Here is a 22,411-nt window from a genome sequence, read left to right as displayed (position 1 = left end):
TAGAGCCGACGACAGGTAAGTACCGTTATACCTAGTAATCATACCAACATTCCAATTTTATCCAATTCGATGTTTAGCTACTCTGTTCGTTTTCGATTTGGTTCCGAGAAAGAACTTTTCACAGACCTTTATTGTAGCGGAACTCTTCATGCCTTCCAAAGAGTGGGTTTAGCAAAGTGCAGTTATTGTTCAGAACTATTGTGCTAGGATATTTTGAAAACTAACTATCGAGTCGAGTACACTCTGATCCCATTCGCTGAACGGTACACATAGAGCGCATTGAACATAATTCGAAACGAATCGAATGCAATGTCATGTTTTCAAGATGTTTTAGATTAATAAACGCGAAGTTTGAATCTAGCTCGCCGTAGTTTTCTTCGATGGACGTTTCGAAAATAGGGAACACTCCAATGTCGCTCAGCATACCACCGCGGACGTTCAAACATATGACCTTCAAGATAATGTGTCGTGGCAGATTACACGGTAGGTTTAGCAAGCTCCTGTCTTCAGGACCGATACTGGAGGTCTTCGTTTATAATTATCGCCCCTGCCTTCGACCTAGATGTGACGCTGTTTGTGTTGACTAGCCGCGGTCGCTGAGTGATTAAGGCACTCGGCTAGTGAATCGTAGTACCAGGGTTCAAACCCGACCGCGGCGGCCGAGTTTTTATGGAGGCGAAAAGGGTGTGCGCGCCTGTGCGCTGTGCGATGTTAGTGTACATTAAAGATACCCAGGTGGTCTAAATTATTTCCGAGCCCTCCACTACGGCCCCTGGTGCTCTCTACTTTACATCCCAGCGTCTTCCCTTACATTAAGGCGCAGTTGAAGTGTCCACGCAGAAAGTGTGGACACTGCGCTCTTCCTTTCCGTAAACCATGATCGCCGCAGTCCAAGCCTTTAACGCGACGGCCCCCGTCTTCCAGGCCTACGTGCCGGGGGTGGAGGTGATCGCCTTCTTCTGGTGAAAAATAAAGTTTTTCAATCAAAATCTGTAAACCAATATACTATTTTAAGTTTTTGTTTTCGCGGTCGCTAATTAATATAAGACGCTTTGTTAGACAGCAGGATGTGTTGCTTACGAGGGTTATGTGGTGGTGGACAAATTATATTTTGAAGGAATGTAGTGATTATGTCCATGCCACTAATAAAGTTTGCGATGCCCGCTGCCCTACATGCAGGCCATAAGAGGTCCCCAGCAACACTAACAGCCTAGGCTGATCTGAGAATAGGCGCTTCTTCAATGCACCAGTTCCCACTCCATGACGCATAGGATGCAGCCCATATTTACCGCTTGCACTTATTTCTGGAACAGGGTAACGAAAGGAGCGAAAGTTATTACTTAAGTCGTATTTTCTTTTTCGCTCCTGATAACGTTCCGCGGCGATGATGATGATGAGGATGATGATAACAAGTTTATTCTTCCACCAGATAGGGAGGCCTCCTAGTCCCCGCTACCGGCACGCAGGACGGTGCCGGGACCTCCGCGATTAGCAAAGAGGTGCATATCCTTCATGACGTCACCATAACAGTCATTTCTATTTGTATACAGAGCAAGTAATCCTTCCGAAATAATTAAATCTCGTGCGACCGCACCTCAAGTGTTCACAATGTATCTGCGCTCTTCGGGACGCCATGTAGTGTCCCTGTGTTCACAAAAGCCTCCCCGTGACGCAGTTTAGCGTTCGATCAGTGTGCATGTTGCGAGGCCCCATTACATATGTTCTGGCACCATCTCCGAAGCACGGAGACTCTAGTCGCGTGCGTCGTCTCAAAGGAGCCGACAGCCAAAATAGGTCCAAAGGCAGGGCTACGGTGCTTGCATAATGGCCGACACGTGGCGCATGTAGTACGATTCCTCCGCGTAGGTTCTATGGGCATAGCTATAGGCGGTTGTCGAAGAGCAGGGTAAACACAGGACGGGAGTTCAATGATATGCCGGCAATGGGCTTACCGCACGCGGAAGGTCCACACGACACAAAGCTTCTTTGTTCGAAGCCAAATGACATGCCACGCGAGCATTCGTGCTGGCGGCCGGATTCCGGACTGGAGCGGATCGCTTTGCGAAGTGACTGTACCCCGGCCCAGTGCTATGCCAATTACAAAGGCCGGACACGTAAGGTGTCAATGAGATTGTACGCGCAGGTCGGCACATCATTTCAGGCTTCGGTGGCGTAACTTGAGGCTCCTTGAGAATGTGGTGGCCTAAGGTATAACCAACAAAACTCTGAGCGCCGGTCGAAATCACATTGTTACCTTGTGGTGACAAGGCCGTAGGTACCAAAAGAGGAGTCAGGCGTAATGGCACTGGAATCAACTCTTATAGGGCTGACTTAATTGCGCCTGCAAAATAACTAAGCAACTCGGCGGCGGTGATAGCAGCAATTATGCTCGTCGGTCGTCGAACGAAGAATGCCTGTCGTACTCGTCAACGCTCAATTTAAAGGCGGCAAAGAAAAACCTAGATAAAGCCGCAGACAGTGACTAGCACAACCTGGAACATTGCAGAAATACAAGCGAGTGGTTGGAATCTTCGAGTCACATCTCGGCGCATCCCGCGCGGCGAAGAAAATGATAAAGCTATGTCTCGCGACGACGAACATGAACAAAGAGTACAGAATTGATCCGTGTACCAGAATCGGAGTGATAAGGCCGCATTCTGGCGGATGTCGAAAACAAATAACGATTTGAATGCTTTGCGGCAATATGCGTGCGAGCGTACAGGGCCTCATGTGTTCAAATCCGGGAAATATCAGGGGAATGCGCCAGCTAAATGTGCTATAGATGCAGCGCAGTATATGCTACTATCGCATCCATAGCGATGCAATATTGCGCAGCATCAACCTTTTTATTGCGTGTACGTTTAGGTGCCTAAGTGTTCCACGATATCTCTGTGTACCTAATTTTCTGATTTGTTTTTCCTTTGTACACGTTTACTTATCATGTTGCAGCAGGGCTCTGCACGTTCACCTTACTAACCTGACCATGTGGCTAACTAATTGATGATTGGATAGCTAACTAACTAACTGGATAACTGACTGGCCAGCTAACTAACGAAAAAAAAGATTACACAAAGGCAATGATGTAGCTTAAGACAGCTGTACCGGATATTGGCCGGCGTTTGCATGCTGTGAACGCGGAATCATTTATGTGCAATGCATACGAGCCACTGATCGCTCACCCGTTGGTTTTCTTGACTCATTAGCACATGCAAAAACGTGCAGTCCGTTTTCAAAAGTAGGTAGTCTACCATCTTTTGACGTAGCGCTACAAGCAATTAATGTTGCAGACGTCTCAATAACGAACATCACAGGGCCTGGTTTCTAGCCGTGACCTAGCTTCTTTATGTACGCGCTGGTCTTAGTGAGAATGAAACAGCATAGATGAGCACGCTTCTCTAGAGCGGCTGATCAGTGTGCCGCCTAGCAACTAAAATAAAATTTTGACGCACTTGTTTTTCAAAAAGCAAGATTCTCGTGCTTAAACGTCTGCGTTCTAGCGAGCGTATCACCTCTCAGTTCCCGCTTCAAATTTCCGCTTCCTTTCTTCCGAAGAGCGCCGTTAGAGCGCGGCAGACAAGTGTCTCCAGCTCTGTACAGTGAGATCTGTTGAGTCAAGAACGTCATCTTTATGCAGTATTAAAATGTTCTACCAAGTATTCAGTTTTTTTTTTCCTCGGCTGCTGGCAACAGAGGCATCGTTGATGAATTTCGCGAACATGAAAAGGATGTGCTTTTTAAATAAGTCGCCCATACCCGGTACTGTTTTATGGAAACAGAATATTAAATGCACGACACGGATTAAACCAAAGTACTCAGAAATGTGGCGCAACAAACACAATCACATGAGAAGGCACACGACCAACTATAATATGGATCTGAACACACACTTCCTCTCCACCCCCCATCCTCTTCTACACTCAAGTACATCTTCTTCACACACTACTTCTTTGCCAAGAAGATTGTAGCACTTTCTTCGCCGCAGAACTCAAACATCGCCCAAGCATGGCAGTCACAAATTCTACACCCCAAGTACATCTCCACACACCTCTTCTTTGCCCAGAAGCTATTACCACAATCGTCCCAGTAGAACACAACCATCATCCAAGCAGGACAGTTACAGAGTCCACCACATAGACACACATTAGCAAACTATCACCACACATGTGCAGTCAGACATGTCCTTCCAAAACACTTCACTTGTGAAGTCCCTATGTTAACAAAAGGAACTGTAACTTGCCCGGCATGTCTAAGAAGCAATTGTGGTAATAGCTGCTGGGCAAAGAAGAGGTGTGTGGAGATGTACATGAGTGTAGAATTTGTGACTGTCATGCTTGGACGATGTTTGAGTTCTGCGGGGAAGAAAGTTCTGCTATCTCCTTGGCAAAGAAGAGGATGATGAGAAGATGTACTTGGGTGTAGAAGAGGATGAGTGGTGAAGAGGAAATATGCGTTCAGATCCACATTACAGTTGGTAGTGTGCGCCTGTGTTGTGTTTCTTCTCATGTGATTGTGTTTGTTGCGCCACATTTCTGGGTACTACGCAGCACCAACTTGCCCCTCAAGCTGTTATTTTGGGATTAAACCAACTGGGCCCAGTGCGGGCCCTTAGCGGTGCTTGCGCGGTTGTCAGTCATGGAACACTTCGTGCATGCATCGCAATGCCAACATTATTACCAACTCCTTATGAATTGTAGCGCATTCATCGCAGTACTGGCATTGGCGCAGAAACCACTGATATTCAAAAGGAGGTGGTCATGTGCACTTCAGCTCTACGCGAGACGAGTGCCAGCCATTGTGTGCATGGTCTTCTCTATTACCGAACCACCACAGGCGTTTCATTGTGAAATGCCATCATGACCATTCATTCGCATTAGAACTGTCCTTTTAATTCCCCTTCCTCAGCGTGGAGTAACAGGTCAGAGTCATATTAACGCCGGCCGACTTTTCCATCTTTGATGCCATAAAGAAAATACTAAAAATTTAGAGGGGTTGACGCTGCTGAACCGAATGTGAAGCGAAAGTTTTAAAGGTACGGCGTCTTTAAGGTTATGACGCGATAGCGTAGGCTACTAGCCCACATATAAAGCCCCGCTTTAATTATAAGCCGTATGAACGTGCCTTAGTGGCCTATAAGGGTAATGTCAATTCAAATGTCATGGCAGGCTGATTCTAATGTCACCCTTCCACATGAAAGGAGAAGCCCGAGTTGGCACTCTTTCAGGCACCGGCGAAATAGTGGCCGAATGCTCAAGGGTAGAGTAGTGTAGCTTTTGCTACAATATACTTTCTATCAGAGAAATCGGTAGGTTGGTCCATCGACTCCCAAACGTCAAAAAGTACTTTCTTGACTCAACTGTCTTTAATACCACGTGTATTGTAGGCCAGTGATTTTCGTCTCTTCTTTTTCCGTCATAGCGCTGTTGTGTACCCCAGTGGGGACAGCGGGACCAGTAGCGGTGCCTCAAGCAAGTACTACGCTCGGATTTTCAAGCGTTCGCTGTGCTGCTGCTGTTGTACAGCCGCGTGCTTTGTCGTGCTGCTTCTGCTCACCGGAACCGTGACATTCTACGACGGTTTCGTCATAGACGGTCACGTTCACGGCCTTCTGGTTGACCTATTCGAACAGCCGGCGCTGTCCGCATCTTTGAACAGGTCAGTTGATGGGAGTGGAAAGGGCAGAGAGAGTGAATGGGGGTGACGTTTTTTAGTGAGGCCTTCAGCATGTGCGAAAGTGTCAGGCTGTCTTCGTCCTCGTAGATCTTCCGTTATTTATCCCGTCCTTTGACACATCATCCTCAGTCTATCTGCATACACACTTCTAAAACGTATGTGGTCCTTACTCTGTACCTAACTTTATCCCCTTCCTCCTTACCTTCTATTCTTACTGCTACTGCTACTACATGTTCTCCTGCAGCCTTCTGTGAATGCTTCCTTATCCGATGTGTACACGTTCGTTTGAAGTGTATGATGTATCTTTGTGCCATTTTCTAGTGCACCTATAACCTAGAGGCTTGTCTGTGCACTTTCTTACCATGTGGCTGGTTATGTATTTCGCTGGTACACTCTGTTCCATTTGCACCCACAAAAAGATGGCCTTAATTTATACTATCACAGTGTTTTAGTATAACGGGCTTTGCGTAACTGCGTGCTCAGCAGAATAGAGGTCACATAGGCCGCACGCGTAGAACGCTAGCGGCAGAATGGCGCTAGCTTGTGCACTCAAGTTTTAGATATTAGCGTTACGTCTTTTGCGCTTATATCGTTAAAACATGGCGACGGACTTCGAAGTGAAATCCTCACATTTCAGCCGGTTAAACTACCGTTGTGGTCCACTCTGGTTTACCAGGAACTTCTTGCGCTGGTGCTTTTTTACTATGGCTGACCTTGCTTCGACTGTAATTTAGGTTGGTGTTTGACGCTATCAGTCCTGGTATACGCATCAATAATGGGGCCTCAAGCCGCTTTGTAACCACTCGGAACATCTCAGAAATAGGTTTAGAGCTTTGTTACGATGTCCCACGTATTTCAGTAATTTACAAGGTGGTTTGTATAATTTTTTTTCTGTGGTATCTTGATTATTGCACGTCGTGCGATTGAAAAAATTTTAAGCGAGCGTTCCGCACTTAGCCTTTCTTTAACTAGGAGGCGCCACGAGCGTTTACGTATTTTAACAGACGTACTTTGAACCACCAAATAATTCATCTTTTCTACTGAAATGAAAGTTACTGTATCGACAGAAAAACAAATTGATACATAATATTTCCTCACATTAGCTGCAAATGGCTACATTTATAGAATGATATTTACCCTTCATGAAAAGGAAATGAAAGGAAAAAAGGAAAATAGAGTTCTACTTAAGTTGAGGACAACCCAGAGGGCTATGGAACGAAAAATGGTAGGGGTAACATTAAGAGATAGGAAGCGTGCAGAGTGGGTCAGAGAAATAACTCAGGTTACCTACATACTAGTGGAAATTAAGAAGAAGAAATGAACATGGGCAGGACGTGTCGTGCGAAGAGAGGATAACAATTATAACTCAGGTTACCTACATACTAGTGGAAATTAAGAAGAAGAAATGAACATGGGCAGGACGTGTCGTGCGAAGAGAGGATAACCGATGGCCGCTTAGGGTTTCAAGGGAAGGAAAGCGTAGCAGGGGACGGCAGAAAGTTAGGTGGGCGGATGAGGGTAAGAAGTTCGCAGGGGTCAAGAGGATGCAGCTAGCACAGTTAAGTGGAGAAATATGGGAGAGGCCTTCGCCCTGCAGTGGGTATAGTCAGACTGATGATGAAAAGGAAATGACGTTTAACACTTTCGGAGAGCTAAACTAGAATCCTTGAATAACTTGCTTGCGGAGCGTTAACGTAATTTACGTTCGTACGATATGGCGCTAGCATTACTCTAAAGTTATATTTTCGCCTAGAACGTCGCGTTCCACACAACACACGTACGAGGCCGTTTATTACTTCATGACAGGTCGGTGGAGCCGTGCCGCAACTTCTACCACTTCGTCTGCGACGGCTGGTTGGCGCAGAAAGGCATGAATGTGTCTGTCATCGAGGAGGTGCGGTTCTCTTAATACATCCCTGATTTTCCAAGTGGGCGCCATCTTTATTGGCCAAGACGTATCAGGTCTCGATGGAGTTCCGGCGACTGCCGCATGCCGGCGCCACATGCTTTTTCAATACATTTTCTCACTTCTGGGATACGGCGACGTCTCTTCGGTGGGACGCGCCTTGTACGCTACCGACTAAAATTTAGGTTGAGATGGGGACTGAACTCTCGAGCCTTCAATCCTGAGTCGGAAACACCCCCCAAGGCCACCCCTGCATCTTTATACGGTTCGGTTAAACCCGGACTTTATATTATGTTGCGTTGTGTTGAACATACAGCATGTAGACTGTATGCTAATGAGTATATGTGAGATTAAAGAGGTGCTAATTAAGGGAGTAGTAATTAAGCTAGTAGCAAAGACGATACTGACAGAAACTATTAACGCTGACGCATGATATTCTATAAGGTGGAGCTGTCCACCAAATATAATTTTTGCTTTTACTAGGCTGTAAGCTATTTGTTTGAAAGAAGCCTCACAGTCATTAGAAACCCGTAATTGAATTATCAGTACAGGTCAGTTTCAAATTTGCAGTGAGAGTACCGGTGAGAGGTAAACATAGCAGCACTAGCTCCTTTAACAACGTTCACATCATGCTGAAATGTAATTATCTCATCTATAAATGCCCTACCATTCCCCCTCTCTCTTTTTCGTCCGAGCATCGCCGCGGTGGATAAGTGGTTCGAGAGCTAGACTGCTGTTGCTAAAGACGCCGGTTATATCTTGGCTGTGGTGGCCATTTTTCGAAGGAGACGAAGAGCAGGGTGCACGTTGAAGAACGCGAAGTGGCAGAAATCGTCCGGAGCATTCCACTACGAAGTCCCTCATAGCATGAGCCATTTGGTGCGTTACTCCCGATAAAGTCAAAGCCAAAATCTTCATTCACTTCTTTAATTCTCTTGCTCAACGCACCGGTCATGCTGGCCCTTACTACATACAGTTACTGCGCCTTCCACTTTCCTGAATCTTTGTCCGGTCACCTAATTTGGGCGCAGTTGGCCCTGAGTGCTCGACGAAGCGCTGCCACGCTCCTGAGGCACGTCCAGGTGCCCGCGGTCGGTGCCTTCGACGCCGTCCACAAGGCGGCGCTGCTGATGGAAAAGTGCCTCCTGCTCTCGCGGAGGCCTCCCAGGCCTGAAGTCCTACTGCACTTCATGAACGACATGGGACTCACTTGGCCTCAACCGACCCCCATGGCCACGCCGGATCTCATCAACCTCATGGTTCGGCTTTCACTCAGGTGAGCAGTGATTGCGATCGACGGCTCTTTACTCGGCCCCGTATACGGGCCCTAACTGAACAGCAATAGTTTTGGCATTTCATCCTAGGGATATCGCGTCCACCACGTCGTTCCCTTCTGTATGCGAAACCGGAGCGCCACTAGGACTTGCTTAGCGATAAATCGACGAAAAGTTTATAGATAGCCGCACGCGCGCGCGCGCGCGCGCGCACACACACACACACACACACACACACACACACACACACACACACACACACACACACACACACACACACACACACACACACACACACACACACACACACACACACACACACACACACACACACACACACACACACACACACACACACACACACACACACACACACACACACACACACACACACACACACACACACACACACACACACACACACACACACACACACACACACACACACACACACACACACACACACACACACACACACACACACACACACACACACACACACACACACACACACACACACACACACACACACACACACACACACACACACACACACACACACACACACACACACACACACACACACACACACACACACACACACACACACACACACACACACACACACACACACACACACACACACACACACACACACACACACACACACACACACACACACACACACACACACACACACACACACACACACACACACACACACAGCAAAGCAAAGGCTTCACACAGAAATTGAAGCCCTCTTCTTTGAGTCCTTTTGAGGGTCTACGAACGTACATGAAATACCCCCTTGTGAGCTCTCGGCCAGCGCTTTTGGGGGTGCATTCCTTTACTGAGTGTTCAGCACCTTCCCTCCTCTCCTTCGAAATACATTTTCGACAAACGACCACCTGGTTTTAATATCCTCGATTATTAGCATCCTGCTTCGTGGAGTCTCCCGCTCACAAGTTCGCCTGAGAGAAGTCACCGCAGGTGACACTTAAAACCTTTTTGGATCCACACTTATGTTAAAGCATAAGAGCCCAATCGAAATCGTTTTCTCTGCTTTTCGATGTAGGCGAAAAGCAAGGCACCTGTGTGCTGTGCGATGACAGTGCAAGTTAACGAACTCTAGGTGATCGAAATTTCTGGAATCCTCTACTACGGCGTCTCTCATAGCCTGAGTCGCTTTCGGACGTTACACCCCACAAACCAAACCAAACCGTTTTCTCCAGTAAACATCTAAAGATGGTAAGCTCGATGATCAGTCCTTAATTGTGCTGCATTCTGAATATTAAAAAGGCTGAAATCTCGAGTTGAGAAGTTAAGGGTGATGCTCTCCCCATTTAACGGTATGGAGCGGTAACTTTGATGGCTCCCGTCTAAGACTCTCTTTTCGGTTGCTCGTTTACGTACCTGTATTCTCTTCTGGCTTATCACCAACCTGTATTTTTGCCTAATATACCTCGCACATTTTATTAGCATACAGTGCTAAGCTGCCACATTATCAAGATACCGGTCGTAGGCAACCACCAGATGTAGATATATTGCCCCGGTTTACCAAGCCGTACGAACGTGCCAGCATGGCGTGCTCGACTCGGCGTCCAAGAGACATAGAAGGCTGATTCCTGTCCCATCCTCGCTTCTCAGATGAGCAAGCCCATCCTGCAGCTCCTACCAGCTTTGTGAGGTCACGTGATCTCGTTATGTCACGTATAATGTGACGTCACGCGGTCTAGTGACGTCACACATTAAGCCGCCGACCCAAACAGTACCGGGTCTTTACGTCACCTGCTAACTACCACCATCCATAGCCATGCTTTTGATTTTTCGCTCGCAACACCGATTTTTTTTTTTTTTCAGGACAGGACCTTTAGAATGCTGTCGCATTAAACGTAACAGTGATACAGTTACGCCATTCTGCTCCCTCCATAGGGTCAACTCGCAAGCCTTTCTCCACCGTGTGAGCGTAAATGGTGTATCTTCCTTTCTGCTAATATTGAGAAGAACCATTCGCCTGCCTACATGGTCATTTCTTGCTTAAACAGTTTATGATATATGAGTAGGTGAGCTCGAGACAAATAGATTTCTGCATTTCAAGACAGGAATGCTACTTGGATCTGGAAGTGTTTCTCGGGAAAATTTTCGAAGGTTACTACGAGGACAATATAACCGTAGTTCTGCCTCATATCGATCGACGCCTCCCCTCCGCAATTTCATAACGTGATTAGAGAATGAAAGGGAAAGTGAAAAACGGAAGAGTGAAAAGATGCGCCATTCTAGAGGTTCCCGATTCCGTCGGCTTACGTCCCTTAAAGCGTGCACTGACAACCCACGAGCGACTCTTGTGTATGGCGTGCGGCTGCATCTGAGGTCCATCGATAGCCGCTTGAAGGCCCGCCCCGTATTTATCATTCCGTGTTGCGGCGCAGCTGGGAGCTGAGTGCTATCTTCGAACTGGAGCTGCTGCCGACGCCCAAGGCAGCGGGAGGACGACCCCGTTGGAGGCTGTCGCCCAGTAACCAGCTCTCCTTGTGGAGAAAGGAACGCAAGCGCATCGGTGCGGAGTACCTCACACGGATACGCAGACATGTCGAGGCCTTTTCCGCCGCCGACGTGACACGTTCGCTTATCGACTCTGTGTTCGAGGCTGACGACGAGGTACTGCGCGTCACGAACGTCTACAAGGCCGAAGGGGAGTCGACGCCCTTTGGCGAACTGGACGAAATCGCTCCGGGATTTCAGGTGAGCGTGCAACAACAGTGACATGAGGTCGATCGGGCGCGCAAGGCTATGGGGACCCGAAGTGCACGGGTGGTACCAGGCCGCGACGATCGCTGCTCGACGAAGGCGAAATGGAAAATGTTCTCTTGTGATGTGCGATGTCAGTGCGCGTTAATGATTCCCAGGTGGTTGAAATTAAATCGAAACCCTCCACTACGTACGGCACCTCTTTCTCTTTTCAATCCCACCTTTGTTCTTTCTCCCACGGCGCGATTCAAGCGTCCACTGAGTAGATCAGTTTGGTTCATGAGGTTGAACGTTCCAAAATGACTGGGCCTACGAGGGACGGCGTAGATGAGAACGGATAATTTTCACCACCAGGAATAGCATAATCACACCACACAAAATCGGAGTGACACCTAAGCTCCACCTTAAGGTATGACGAGACACCGCTAATGACCCGTTTGTCCACTGCCCTTGCAAACCCTCGTTCGAGTGCATGCGCAATGCTACTTGCTTAAATACTCTTTTAAGTTTTGCCTCTACTGACCCAACATACTCATTAGTACATGGTCGTAAGCTACAACACGCCTGACACTGTATATAAAAGCCCACTGAGATTGGTACAAAGCTTCACTTTAATCACGGAGTACGAACGGGCTTATATATAGCTATGGACAGCGTGCCTAACTTGGGACAAAATATTCGTGGAAAGTTGGGTTCTGGTATCCCTCTTCCATCTCAAAGGCGATGCCCTAGTTTGTAGTGCCTGCCAGTTGGGCCATGCCAAGGGGTCTCGTGACGTCACTCAACCTGTAGACCAATCGGTGCTTGGCCATGTCACTTGCCTAGAACCACCCGCTAACAATGCCCTTCACTTTTCGCTCGTATCGCCGATGCCGACAACGCCGGCAAACGTCGATGACGGATTCTCTGGAGGACAAGGTATTAAGCGTTACAACGTTATATACGAGCGCCTTACATTTCGCCTCCACCGAAGTGCGGAAGCCACGGTTGCGATCGAAGCCAGGGTCACATTGCTTACTTGCCGAGATGTCTGACCAGTAAGCCACCGCGGTTGCAGTCATGCGACAATTACTGCCAGTGTAATTTTCTCAAAACTAATTTTCCATTTTTTTTCTTCGCCCCGTAGGCACCGTTGTGGTTGGCCGCCATGAACAACGTGACGCGCGGCTACTTCGAGGTGCATGCTATTGACGTCGTTTCCGTGTCCAACACGCGCTTCCTGGTGGCGTTGCAGCGTCTCGTCGGGGAGATGAACACACGCAAGCCGCACGTGGTTCCGCTCTATCTCAGCTGGCACGTGCTACGCAGCCTCTCGTGGACAGTAGCGCCGGACGCGCGCGAATTGCAGCTGGACAGCGAACCGGAGCGAGAGCAGCGTTGCTTCCGCACGGTAAGGACGCAGAGGTTTAGCGTAGCGCGATACGCAATCAGTTACGATGATTTGCCACTGCGCGTTCCATTGCGCATGCCCAGACCGTCCTGACGGCGCTAGATGGCGCCGCATGCTGGAGTTTGACACGCATGCCTGTCACGTCTCGGGTCGCAGTGGCGGATCGCGCATCGCGCTACTCCATACCTCTGCCATGGCGATCCAGTCGATCGCCTTCTGCCACCCACGCTCGTTGGGCGCGTTGTCATGAAAACATGATGATGACATTGGTTGCAGAATATTTGTTAAGGGGAACTTCCTGCTTCGTTCTTGAATGGAATCTACCATTACAGTTTTAGCACAGTATGGACTCGCTATTGTCAGGTGAGATATGGGAATGCGCGACTGAACGCGTAAATGCTTACTGTCGCCGCAACGGCCAAGATGTTGTCTAGGACTTGTGGTAGGCATATTAACGCCCATCTGCCAGTGAGTGGTAACCGGTTCGAATGGCGCAGTATGTGGCATCATAATTTATCATTTTCAGCCTGGTTATATGCCCTCTGCAGGACAAAAACACCTTCTAAAGTTCTTTTTTAACTAGGCCTTGTGCCAGCTGCTGCCATCTCGTCCCCTCAAAATATCTAATCTTGTCTGCCCAGCTGTTTTGCCCGATCCTCCCACGTTTTCCTTCTCTTAGATCCAGTTAGGCATCCTAGAGCGCCAAGTGTTATCTAGCCGTGCAATTATATGCCCTCCACGTATTAATGTTTATCTTTATTTCGGTCCAAATGTCATTAACCTCTTTGACACACATTGCTCTTCTCTATTATTGTCCTCTCCATAGTTCGCCGCGCTGTTAGCCTCCCCTTTTAGCTTCCATATTTCTGCTCTACTCCATACTTTTATCTATCATACAGTGTACTTACCGATAGTTTATTCTACGCGGTGAAAACACGGCGTGAGCATGCCGTGAAAACATTGGGAGGCGTCTACGAAAATTTCATGGCAATCGAGTTTTCCTTTCTGCGCTTTCTCCGTATACCGCCTTCTCTCTTCTATCACGTAATCACAGAACTTACTCTAAAGGATGACATTGGGACACCATTGAATAATGTTGAATAACATGAACAGCATTCTTTCTGGGTTGTGTGTAGATTGGCTCTAGCCGTGCAATTGTTCTTCGACCAGCGTCACTCACGGTAACAAGGTAAGTTAAAAATCCGCTTTAGCGGAGCAAAGAAACGGAGGCCTGCTGCTCATGCCGTAGGAACTGCTATGAAACTTGTTAAAGCAAATAAACCGGAACACAGATAAGAGCAACAGATGGCAGGTACCGTCTTTGCCAAAAGTAACCAGGCTGCATGTTTTGTTTCTCACCTGTATTTTAAAGCCAATAGAAATTTCCAGATAATCACAACTAGTTAAGAAGTGAGCACAGGCACTCGCTTTTACATTGCACAGATATAGAGCTTCAGCAGTGGTATGAATTAGCTACCACATGGCTGAGAAAGAGATCCTGCAGCCTGGCTACTTTTGGCAAAGACGGGGGTATATTTGGAGATAGTGGGGGTAAAGATTGCTATGGCGCAATGACTTTATCGGAGGTTTGACTGACGAAGCATCATCGTGAGCTTATCTGTTCAACTAAAGGAAATGCTGCAGGGGTGAGAAAGAAAACAGTAAGTATAATATAGTTACAAGACACAAGGTGCGGAAGAAGCAGTGACGACACGGGCACGGCGCACAGTCAAGAGCACAGAACCCACACTGAGCACGAGGCACTGAGCGTCGAGAGCGGAACGCACCACTTAGACTCTGTATTTACCGTAACGTGGTCCCCCGACCATAAAGCACCGTCTCGGTGTAGACTAGGGAATGACTGGCGACTGCGAGACGTAGTGCTTGAGGTGAGAGATTTGCATGCCGTCATACTGAACTTGACGGGAGGTGACCTCTGGGAAAGTAGAAATTAGGGGAGGTGTCCTGAGGTGACCTAGGGCAGGACACGGTACGGACCACCTTCACGCTACATAAGGTCATTGTGGTGAAAAGGTGGGTGCACTATACTATAAAATAGAGCTGAAAAATGGGTGCGGGGGAGCCTCAGTGCAGGAAGCCAACATTTCGACAACGGGACTTGTCTTCATCTGGGCCACAAGTTTTTCAAAAAGTCTGACGCGGCGAGATTGCGACCAAAACAAGAGAAGAGAGCCATGGGAGAAAGAGACCTTGCGACATCGGCGGTCGTAACAGTTTTTGCGGTGAGATCTGCGAGACGAGTAGTCGGAATCGTGCTAGTTAGCAGGCGTGGCCACCACAGAAGTCGCATCGAGGGCGTATTCACAAGGCGAATCAGTAGGGATAAGAAGAGCCCTTAAAGAGGGAGTTGCGGCTCGTGGCCCAACAGAAAGTAGAAGAATGGGTAGTCAGCAGTGTCATGACGACAGTAGTTGTAGGCGAAGATAATATATGGGAGAGATAACCGAGTATCGATGAGTCGGAAAAAAACGTACGTACTTTTAGAGAATTAGATGATGATAAGACGCAGTTCTTCATCGCGGCGCTGTTTGTCGCCATTGTCAGCGAAGGCAGAGAGGCAGAACAAGCCGGAGTCGCTATCGAGTCCACTGTTGTAGTACGGGTCAACAGGGTAACGGGACAGGCAGGCCACATCATTCGGCAACCACCCAGACTTGGACAGTGTCATGTAATCACACTTATATAGGCGGAAAGCCGAGCGGCCAAGCCAACACAGAACATTGTGGTCAGCTACAGCCTTAAGCGGTAGGCTGTGTAAATATGGGCAAGATTTCTCAGGGTCACTTACGACGCAAAGCGCCCACGTTCAGTTCAGAGGCGGGGAGCATAGGGCGGCTTAAATAGGCGATGACGCGGTGTAGGCGGGACTACCGCTGAGATAGGACAGCGCCGATTTCATGGCCACTGGCGTCGATACGGGCCCCTGAGGGACTGTCGCATCGAAGTGTCCAAAGACAGGCGTGGTAGTCTGCTTCTAGTTCAGAGTTAAAGGTCTTGCTCACATGTGGGACCCCAGGTGAAAGTGACATCTTTTTGAGGAGATCAGAGGGGAAGTCGGCGAAGCCTTCAACCAAGCGATCGATGTACAAGCACAACACCAGGAAACTCCGGACCTCGTTGCATGAACGGGGAAATGGGAAGCCTTACACGGCACGCATCTTATCGGGGTCAGGACGAACATCTCTGAAGTCACCATACTTCACGCGAGTCATGCGTAGCAATATATAAAGGCAAAACGAGAACAAAAATTAGGAAAGCTCTTCAGCTTCGCTTTAAGAATAGACACGATAGCCAACTCCCTTCCACTTTGGAGACTTATGCGCTAATATATGTACACAAGGGGACGGATGAAACAAAACACACGAAACATAAGCGCGAACTTAAAACTGTTTAATTCTTTTCGGAAAGGCATACGTATATGCCTAACATTCTTGTTATACCACGACCCTACCGTCATCATGCGATCACGACCACACCTCTGCATATGAACTACTACTATATCTAGCTCGTTTTTCGTGACTGCCACAGATGGTGTACTAACATGTTTTTTCCCGCTGGTTCAATTCAAAAGGCTTCTACAATTTTCTTTTCAAGTTGGTGTTAGTACACCATCTGTGGTCCTCACAAAAACGAGCTAGATAAGATAGCAGCACAAATGCGGAGCTGTAATCGTGATCACGCGCATGAATGGCTGTGATGACCTAGCAGCGCATAAGTCACCAAATATGATAAACCAACTTGCCCCTGTGTTAGCACTGTTTACTCATTTCTCCAGTTCTAATGCTCGCACCTCGGCATACCGCCTTCGCTTCAATCATCTAATTGGCTCTTACTGAGCGTTTCCCGCTTTCTCGGCGTCCGTCTTACTGAGTCTCACCAGTAAACTAGCGCGACCGTCACGATAATACCCAAACTCAAACGAAGACCCCACGCTATAACGCGTACAATGCCAGACGCAGTTGCCGCCATAGTACGAGCCACAGCTGCCACCATAGTACGAGTACACACACACACGGCTTTTCGTGCGACGAAAGCAGTAAAGTTCGCGTGATATTGTTACGCGGAGTTGGAGTCGCGGAGGTAGATGGAGCCGCGTCGGTTGTCATCGTGACGGTTCCGAGGTGACAGACACTGCGGAGATCCAGCGTCAGATTGTGTCGAACCCGCGACCTCCACCAAGATGTTACGGAGATGTACTTAATGTAACGGCACTGCGATGGGTTGAACTCGACGCTAAGACTTCAGTAGACGTGCAGTATTCACTCTGTCAGCGTCGTCCTCTTTCTCAACGCTTGTTGTTGTTGTTGTTGTTGAAAACTTTTATTGTCCACTCGTCGTGCCCGCGTTCCTCGGTCGTCGTCTTTGTCAGTGAGCACATCACTTTGGCCCCGCGTTTCCCGGTAACAATATGTTTTTGAAACCTAATTACATTTATATTGAAGGCCGCCCTAGATACCAGGTTCGACAGCATCAACTGGGTTGACACGCTACCGCTTGGGCTCCTGGGTTATAGGGCCGTCCTTCGAGCAGATCTACAGTGCTGTGCAGCAGAGCTGGTGTACGGTACTTCCCTGCGTCTCCCCGTTGACTTCTTCACATCAGCGCAGGTACAATACTAGCCACAAGAGTACTACTGTGTTACTAGATTGTGTTACTAGAATTCGTTGAAGTGCACCTTACCTCTTGCCCTGATTTCGGTGGAGGCGAGAAGCAAGGCGTCCATGTGCTGTGCGATGTCAGTGCACGTTAAAGAACCCCAGGTGGTCGAAATTTCCGAAGTCCTCCACTACGGCGTCTCTCATAGCCTGAGTCGCTTTGGGACGTTAAACCCCACAAACCAACCAACCAACCTGATATCGGCATCACCATGGCTGTACAGCAGAGTGAGCACTAGGCATGATAGCAATGGCCATTGCTGGCAGAGTGAAGTGGTACTGACTGGGGAAAAGTTTTGGTGATAAGAGCAAGACCTGCACGGCTAACAAAATGTTACTGAAGTATGATGATCTGTATCAATAGAGAAGTGTTTCTTCTATTTTTATTTTTCGGGAAGTTATGAATATCTTGACAACATGAAGGCCAGCCTCAACGCACCACGTCTAGGTTCACGGCCTCATGCCAATGGCAGCGGGGAAGCCGTTCGCCGATTCGGCCAACTGGGAGATGGGCACAATTGAGAAGCTTTTCCAAGCAGCCAAGCGAGAGTACAGCCACCGTATCGAGCGTTGCCAGTGGATGGACGAGGCGACACGCCGCTCTGCCCAGAACAAGATCCGATCCGTGCGCGGAGTCTTCCCCGCGCCGGGGCTGGTGTGGAACGCCAGCGCACTGCATCGGTTGTACGAGTGAGTGGCTTTAGCAGCAATGTTTCTCTAGGCTAGTGATATTTCCGTAAAACGCTTAAAAGTGTTTGAGCAGGAGGCATGCAATACATTAAGTGCTGAAATAAAAGTCTCGTGCTCACTAGTAAGTACACAGTGAACACATACTAGAAAACTTAGTTTTCTTCCAAAATCTGATGAGCATCGCTACTAGTGCAACTTACAGCGTCCACGGGAATAGATAGTGACAGTTGCAGCGGCCGTCGTAAGCTATTTGTTGTCACTCTTTCTTACGGTGGACCATGTCGTATGAACTGCCTTCGAATATGTTCCGAAAGCATATTCTGCTATCAGTGATTATTTACACTGTTCCTTGCCTAAGTATGCAGTCAAAGAAGGCAGGGTTTTTTTTTTTTTTTTTTTTTTTGCCTTTATCATTGCGCAGAAGTTTGTAACACCACACGATCATTTCAAAGGTCTACCTATGCTCTATGTACACTTGACCGGTCGTGCGCCAAAGTTCTCTTGAAAACCATGCCGCGAAACGCTAGTGATGTGTGCGAGTGCTCTGACGCTTGCAATTATTTGCAGAACCACCTTTCAAAGGGTGGTTCTGCGATCAGTTGTAACTTCGTACGAGTTGTGTTATTTTCTTGTGTCGGCATGGCGAGTCATTTTATCGTTTCATCTTCTCCGTCTTATTTCGTGTGGCAGTACTGAAACCATCAGCGGGAAAATTAGGCAACCACGTCGATGGTCCTCTGTCCCCTGTTATCTCCTTACTGCTGTGGACAATATAGTAGGCTATAGACACGAAAGTGATAGAGAAGAGATGTTGGAGTGGGTCGCGGAGAAAACCAGAGTTCTTTGCATCCTAGCTTAAATGAAAGGTAAATGAGCATTGGCAGGAAATGTAATGCGAGAGCAAAATAACCTGCATTCCTTATGGGTAATAACTTGAATTCTGAGAGAGCACGGCAGGCATTATGGTATGTGTGTAGTGGGAACTGGATTGCCAGATTTGGAGCAGGACAGACCTAATTGGAGGTCTCTGGCAGAACCCTTTTTCATGTAGTAGACATTACAAAACGCAGACTCCTATGACGGCGCGCGCTTCGAGCATTCGGAGAATATAATGTAACGTGCGCCTCTGCGCTCGTTTTAGGCCTGAAACAGTTCCCACGTGAATGGCCAAAATCCCCAGATCAAGAATGCGTAACGCTTCGCGGCTCATTTCCCGCTTGCTGCAGGTGCATGCCTCAAGACCGAGAGGCGTTCTTTTTGCCGTCCCTGTTGGCTGCCAAGCGCTGCAAGCACAAGCTAATCCTGAGTACGGCCGCTACCGGAGCGACCTCGCCGGACACCATCACGTGGACGTCTCCCGTGGATTACCTGGTGCGCTACCTCGACGTCTACAACAGCGCCGTGGTCATGGGCTCGGTACTTCGCCCACCCGTCTTTCACGTGAGGAGAAATTGAATTGTGTCGAAATGGCGCGGTTTCACGGGTACAAATAGCGGGCAATAGGCAATGCTTGAGCGAAAAATCACAGTTACTGCTCTGGCAAGTGGTAGCTGGCATGACCGGGCGTTAATTGGTCGTACGGTTGCCTGACGTCACGAGACCACGTGACATGGCCTCTTTTGCAGGAGCTGCCGACTCTGTGCTCTCCTTCAAGATGGGAGGGTGAGACCAGAATCAGCCTTTGCTTGCATTCCGAGTCAGACTACGCAGGCACGTTCGTACCGCTTGGTTGAGCGAGTCCTTATATCTAAGTCGGGTGGATTTTAACTTACGGCTGTAGTCTGAAGAGTATGTGCGAGATATTCGAGGAACAAATTAAGGATTCAGTAATTAGTAGAGGAGCAGTGCTCGTGTACACAAACGAGGATCCGCGACGAGAGTTGGCAGACAGGAGTCATTAATGCTGCTGTGTGTGTCATACTCTTAAAGGCGGAGTTTGACTGCCCCTCCCCCCCTTCCCCCTCCATCAATTTTCAGTCTAAATTATATTCCTTTTCATTTTTGCGATCTCTTCAACATTTCATTTTACACGCCTTTCTGTCAAGCTGTTGTAATAGTGTACCCAATGCACTGGTAGCATTTACATTTACGTATGCCGCAGGTGATTGGAACCCACAAGGAGGTCTTCAACTATGCCGGCTTGGCGTTCCTTTTCGCCCGCCTACTGTTCGGCGCCATCGACCAAAAAGGAAGCCTCCGGGACGGCACCGGATCTCTGAGGCCCTGGTGGAGCAACTCTACCAGAGACGGCTACTCGGCCGCTGTCCGCTGCCTCGAAGACCTGTACCAGTTCGACGCGCGGTTCATCGGGAACGAGATTAGCGACGCCGTGGCCACGTCAGTCGCGTTCGCCGCCTACCAGCGTCACGTGGAGGAATTCTTCGCCAGGAACCGTGGAGGGCTGCGAGCTTCGCTGGTTTGGGCGCAGTCGTGGACCCACTGGTTCAAGCCCCGGAGTCAGGGCGAGTTTACGGAAGACCAGGCTTTCTTCATGAACCATTGCTTCTGTTTCTGTTCGCGGAAAGTGTCGAGCCTCTACTCAGCCGGATGGACTTCACCCGAGGAGAAGTGCAATCTACCTCTGAGGAACAGTCCGGATTTCTGGCGTGCATTCGGCTGTCGGCGCGGAGACGCAATGAGAGCGGAAAAGTCGTGCCAGCTCATTTGATCTGGAAGAGTGACAGCGTGTGCGGCCGTATCATGCCTGCAATGATCTCAAGGGTGCTATATTTGTTGCGAAGTGACAATTTTTTAGAACGCACATATATACTTTGAGCGCATATCTAGATTACGATTTCAGCCGCCTATAGGGATATGGTAAACTTTTCAGATCAGATTAAGTTTTAGAGGTTCAGAACACTGTTGTTCACAAGAGACACTCTCGAAACGTTCGTTTATTAGAGAAAAAAATACAAAAACAGCACTAGAAAGCTGGGGGGGGGGGGGGGGGGCTTTTCTTCAACTGACGGTGCGGCATCAGTGTCCCCGCCATTACTGTTGCGTCCGTATACTGCGTACACATTGCACACTTGAATCAATTTCGAAATATTTATCTTATGCTCCTTGTAAAATTGTTCGAAATCATGATGAAATATCTAGAATTATGATTTATTTTCGAGCGACTTCCTGCAACTAGAGGTTATCGGAGGCAGCACTATTCAAAAGCAGATGTAAGAACTGAAAGAGCAGCCTATTTAACGCCCATCGAACTCATTCGCTGTAAAGCTAACCGTGGTTGTGCTTCATGCATGCTATACCTCATTATCGTAGCGTATTTGAGCCGGTGATATATAGATCGTTTCATGTTCCTAGGATAAAATATGCGACCATGATTAAGCAATACATGTTAATTAAAAAAACGGTAGGCAGCTTTCAAGGATAGTGCGTTGTTAAAGATAGCAAGTTGGCTTTTCTTCTTTGATTGTATCGAATTTAGTTTTCGTGACTTGATATTCTGGATCCTACTTTTTCTACACGCGGGCATAATTAACAATGCATGTTAAATTAAAAAATATATGCATAATTTAGCATAGTGCGTTGTTAAAGATAGTTAGCAAGATGGCTTTTCTCCCTTGATTGCATTAAATTGAGTTTTCGCCACTTGATTTTCTGCATCCTATACTTTCTACATGCAGGCATATTTTCTTGCAATAATCGCAGATGTGTCCTGCCACTTTGTCCAGTCATAAGCAAGATGAGCACTGTCCACCTGCTTCTGCACTTTTATGTTTTTCTATATTTGTAACCGCCAAAATGAAAAAAAAAAACGCAAAAGAAATTGTTATCGCAACAGCCCGTTTGCAGCATTTTTCTCTTACCGAGAACCTCCATGGCGCCAGACACACAAATCGAATGCAGTAAAAATAGATCGCACAAGACGTGCACATGGCGTAGTGTGAGTGAATCAAATGTGGTCAGTGCGAGCCTCCGTCGTAATGAAATGTCTAAAAAATCTGCACGTTGCACGCGTTTCATCGTATACTTAAGCGTTGTTGAACGTTTATTGCCAACTTTTTTGTTAACACTATCGGACCTAAATTGCGTGAGTGCAGTAGCT

General features: G+C 47.9%; 2 protein-coding genes across 2 annotated transcripts in view; one reads left to right on the top strand and one right to left on the bottom strand.

Moving 5' to 3' along the window:
• Positions 1-22,411, bottom strand: part of Kif19A (Kinesin family member 19A) — a 123,810-nt gene that overhangs the window by 61,486 nt on the left and 39,913 nt on the right. The gene's annotated exons all lie outside the window — the stretch shown is intronic.
• LOC146190043 (endothelin-converting enzyme 1-like) lies at positions 877-21,022 on the top strand. Its single transcript, XM_084603428.1, has 8 exons — positions 877-962; positions 5,416-5,652; positions 7,477-7,564; positions 8,608-8,852; positions 11,280-11,463; positions 18,113-18,354; positions 19,581-19,794; positions 20,456-21,022. The coding sequence occupies exons 1-8, from the start codon at positions 877-879 to the stop codon at positions 21,020-21,022; spliced, it is 1,863 nt and encodes a 620-aa protein (XP_084459554.1).

Source organism: Amblyomma maculatum, chromosome 5 (genome assembly GCF_055883805.1).
Source record: "Amblyomma maculatum isolate TAMU_Amacu chromosome 5, ASM5588380v1, whole genome shotgun sequence".
NCBI lineage: Eukaryota > Metazoa > Arthropoda > Arachnida > Ixodida > Ixodidae > Amblyomma > Amblyomma maculatum.
Note: the sequence above shows the minus strand (reverse complement) of the source record. Positions and strands in the feature narration are given on the sequence as shown.

Coding starts and splice junctions, on each gene's coding strand:
- LOC146190043 (XM_084603428.1), top strand. CDS start 877: ATGATCGCCGCAGTCCAAGCCTTTAACGCGACGGCCCCCGTCTTCCAG. Junction 963..5,415: donor GAGGTGATCGCCTTCTTCTG/GTGAAAAATAAA, acceptor TTTCCGTCATAG/CGCTGTTGTGTACCCCAGTG. Junction 5,653..7,476: donor CTGTCCGCATCTTTGAACAG/GTCAGTTGATGG, acceptor ACTTCATGACAG/GTCGGTGGAGCCGTGCCGCA.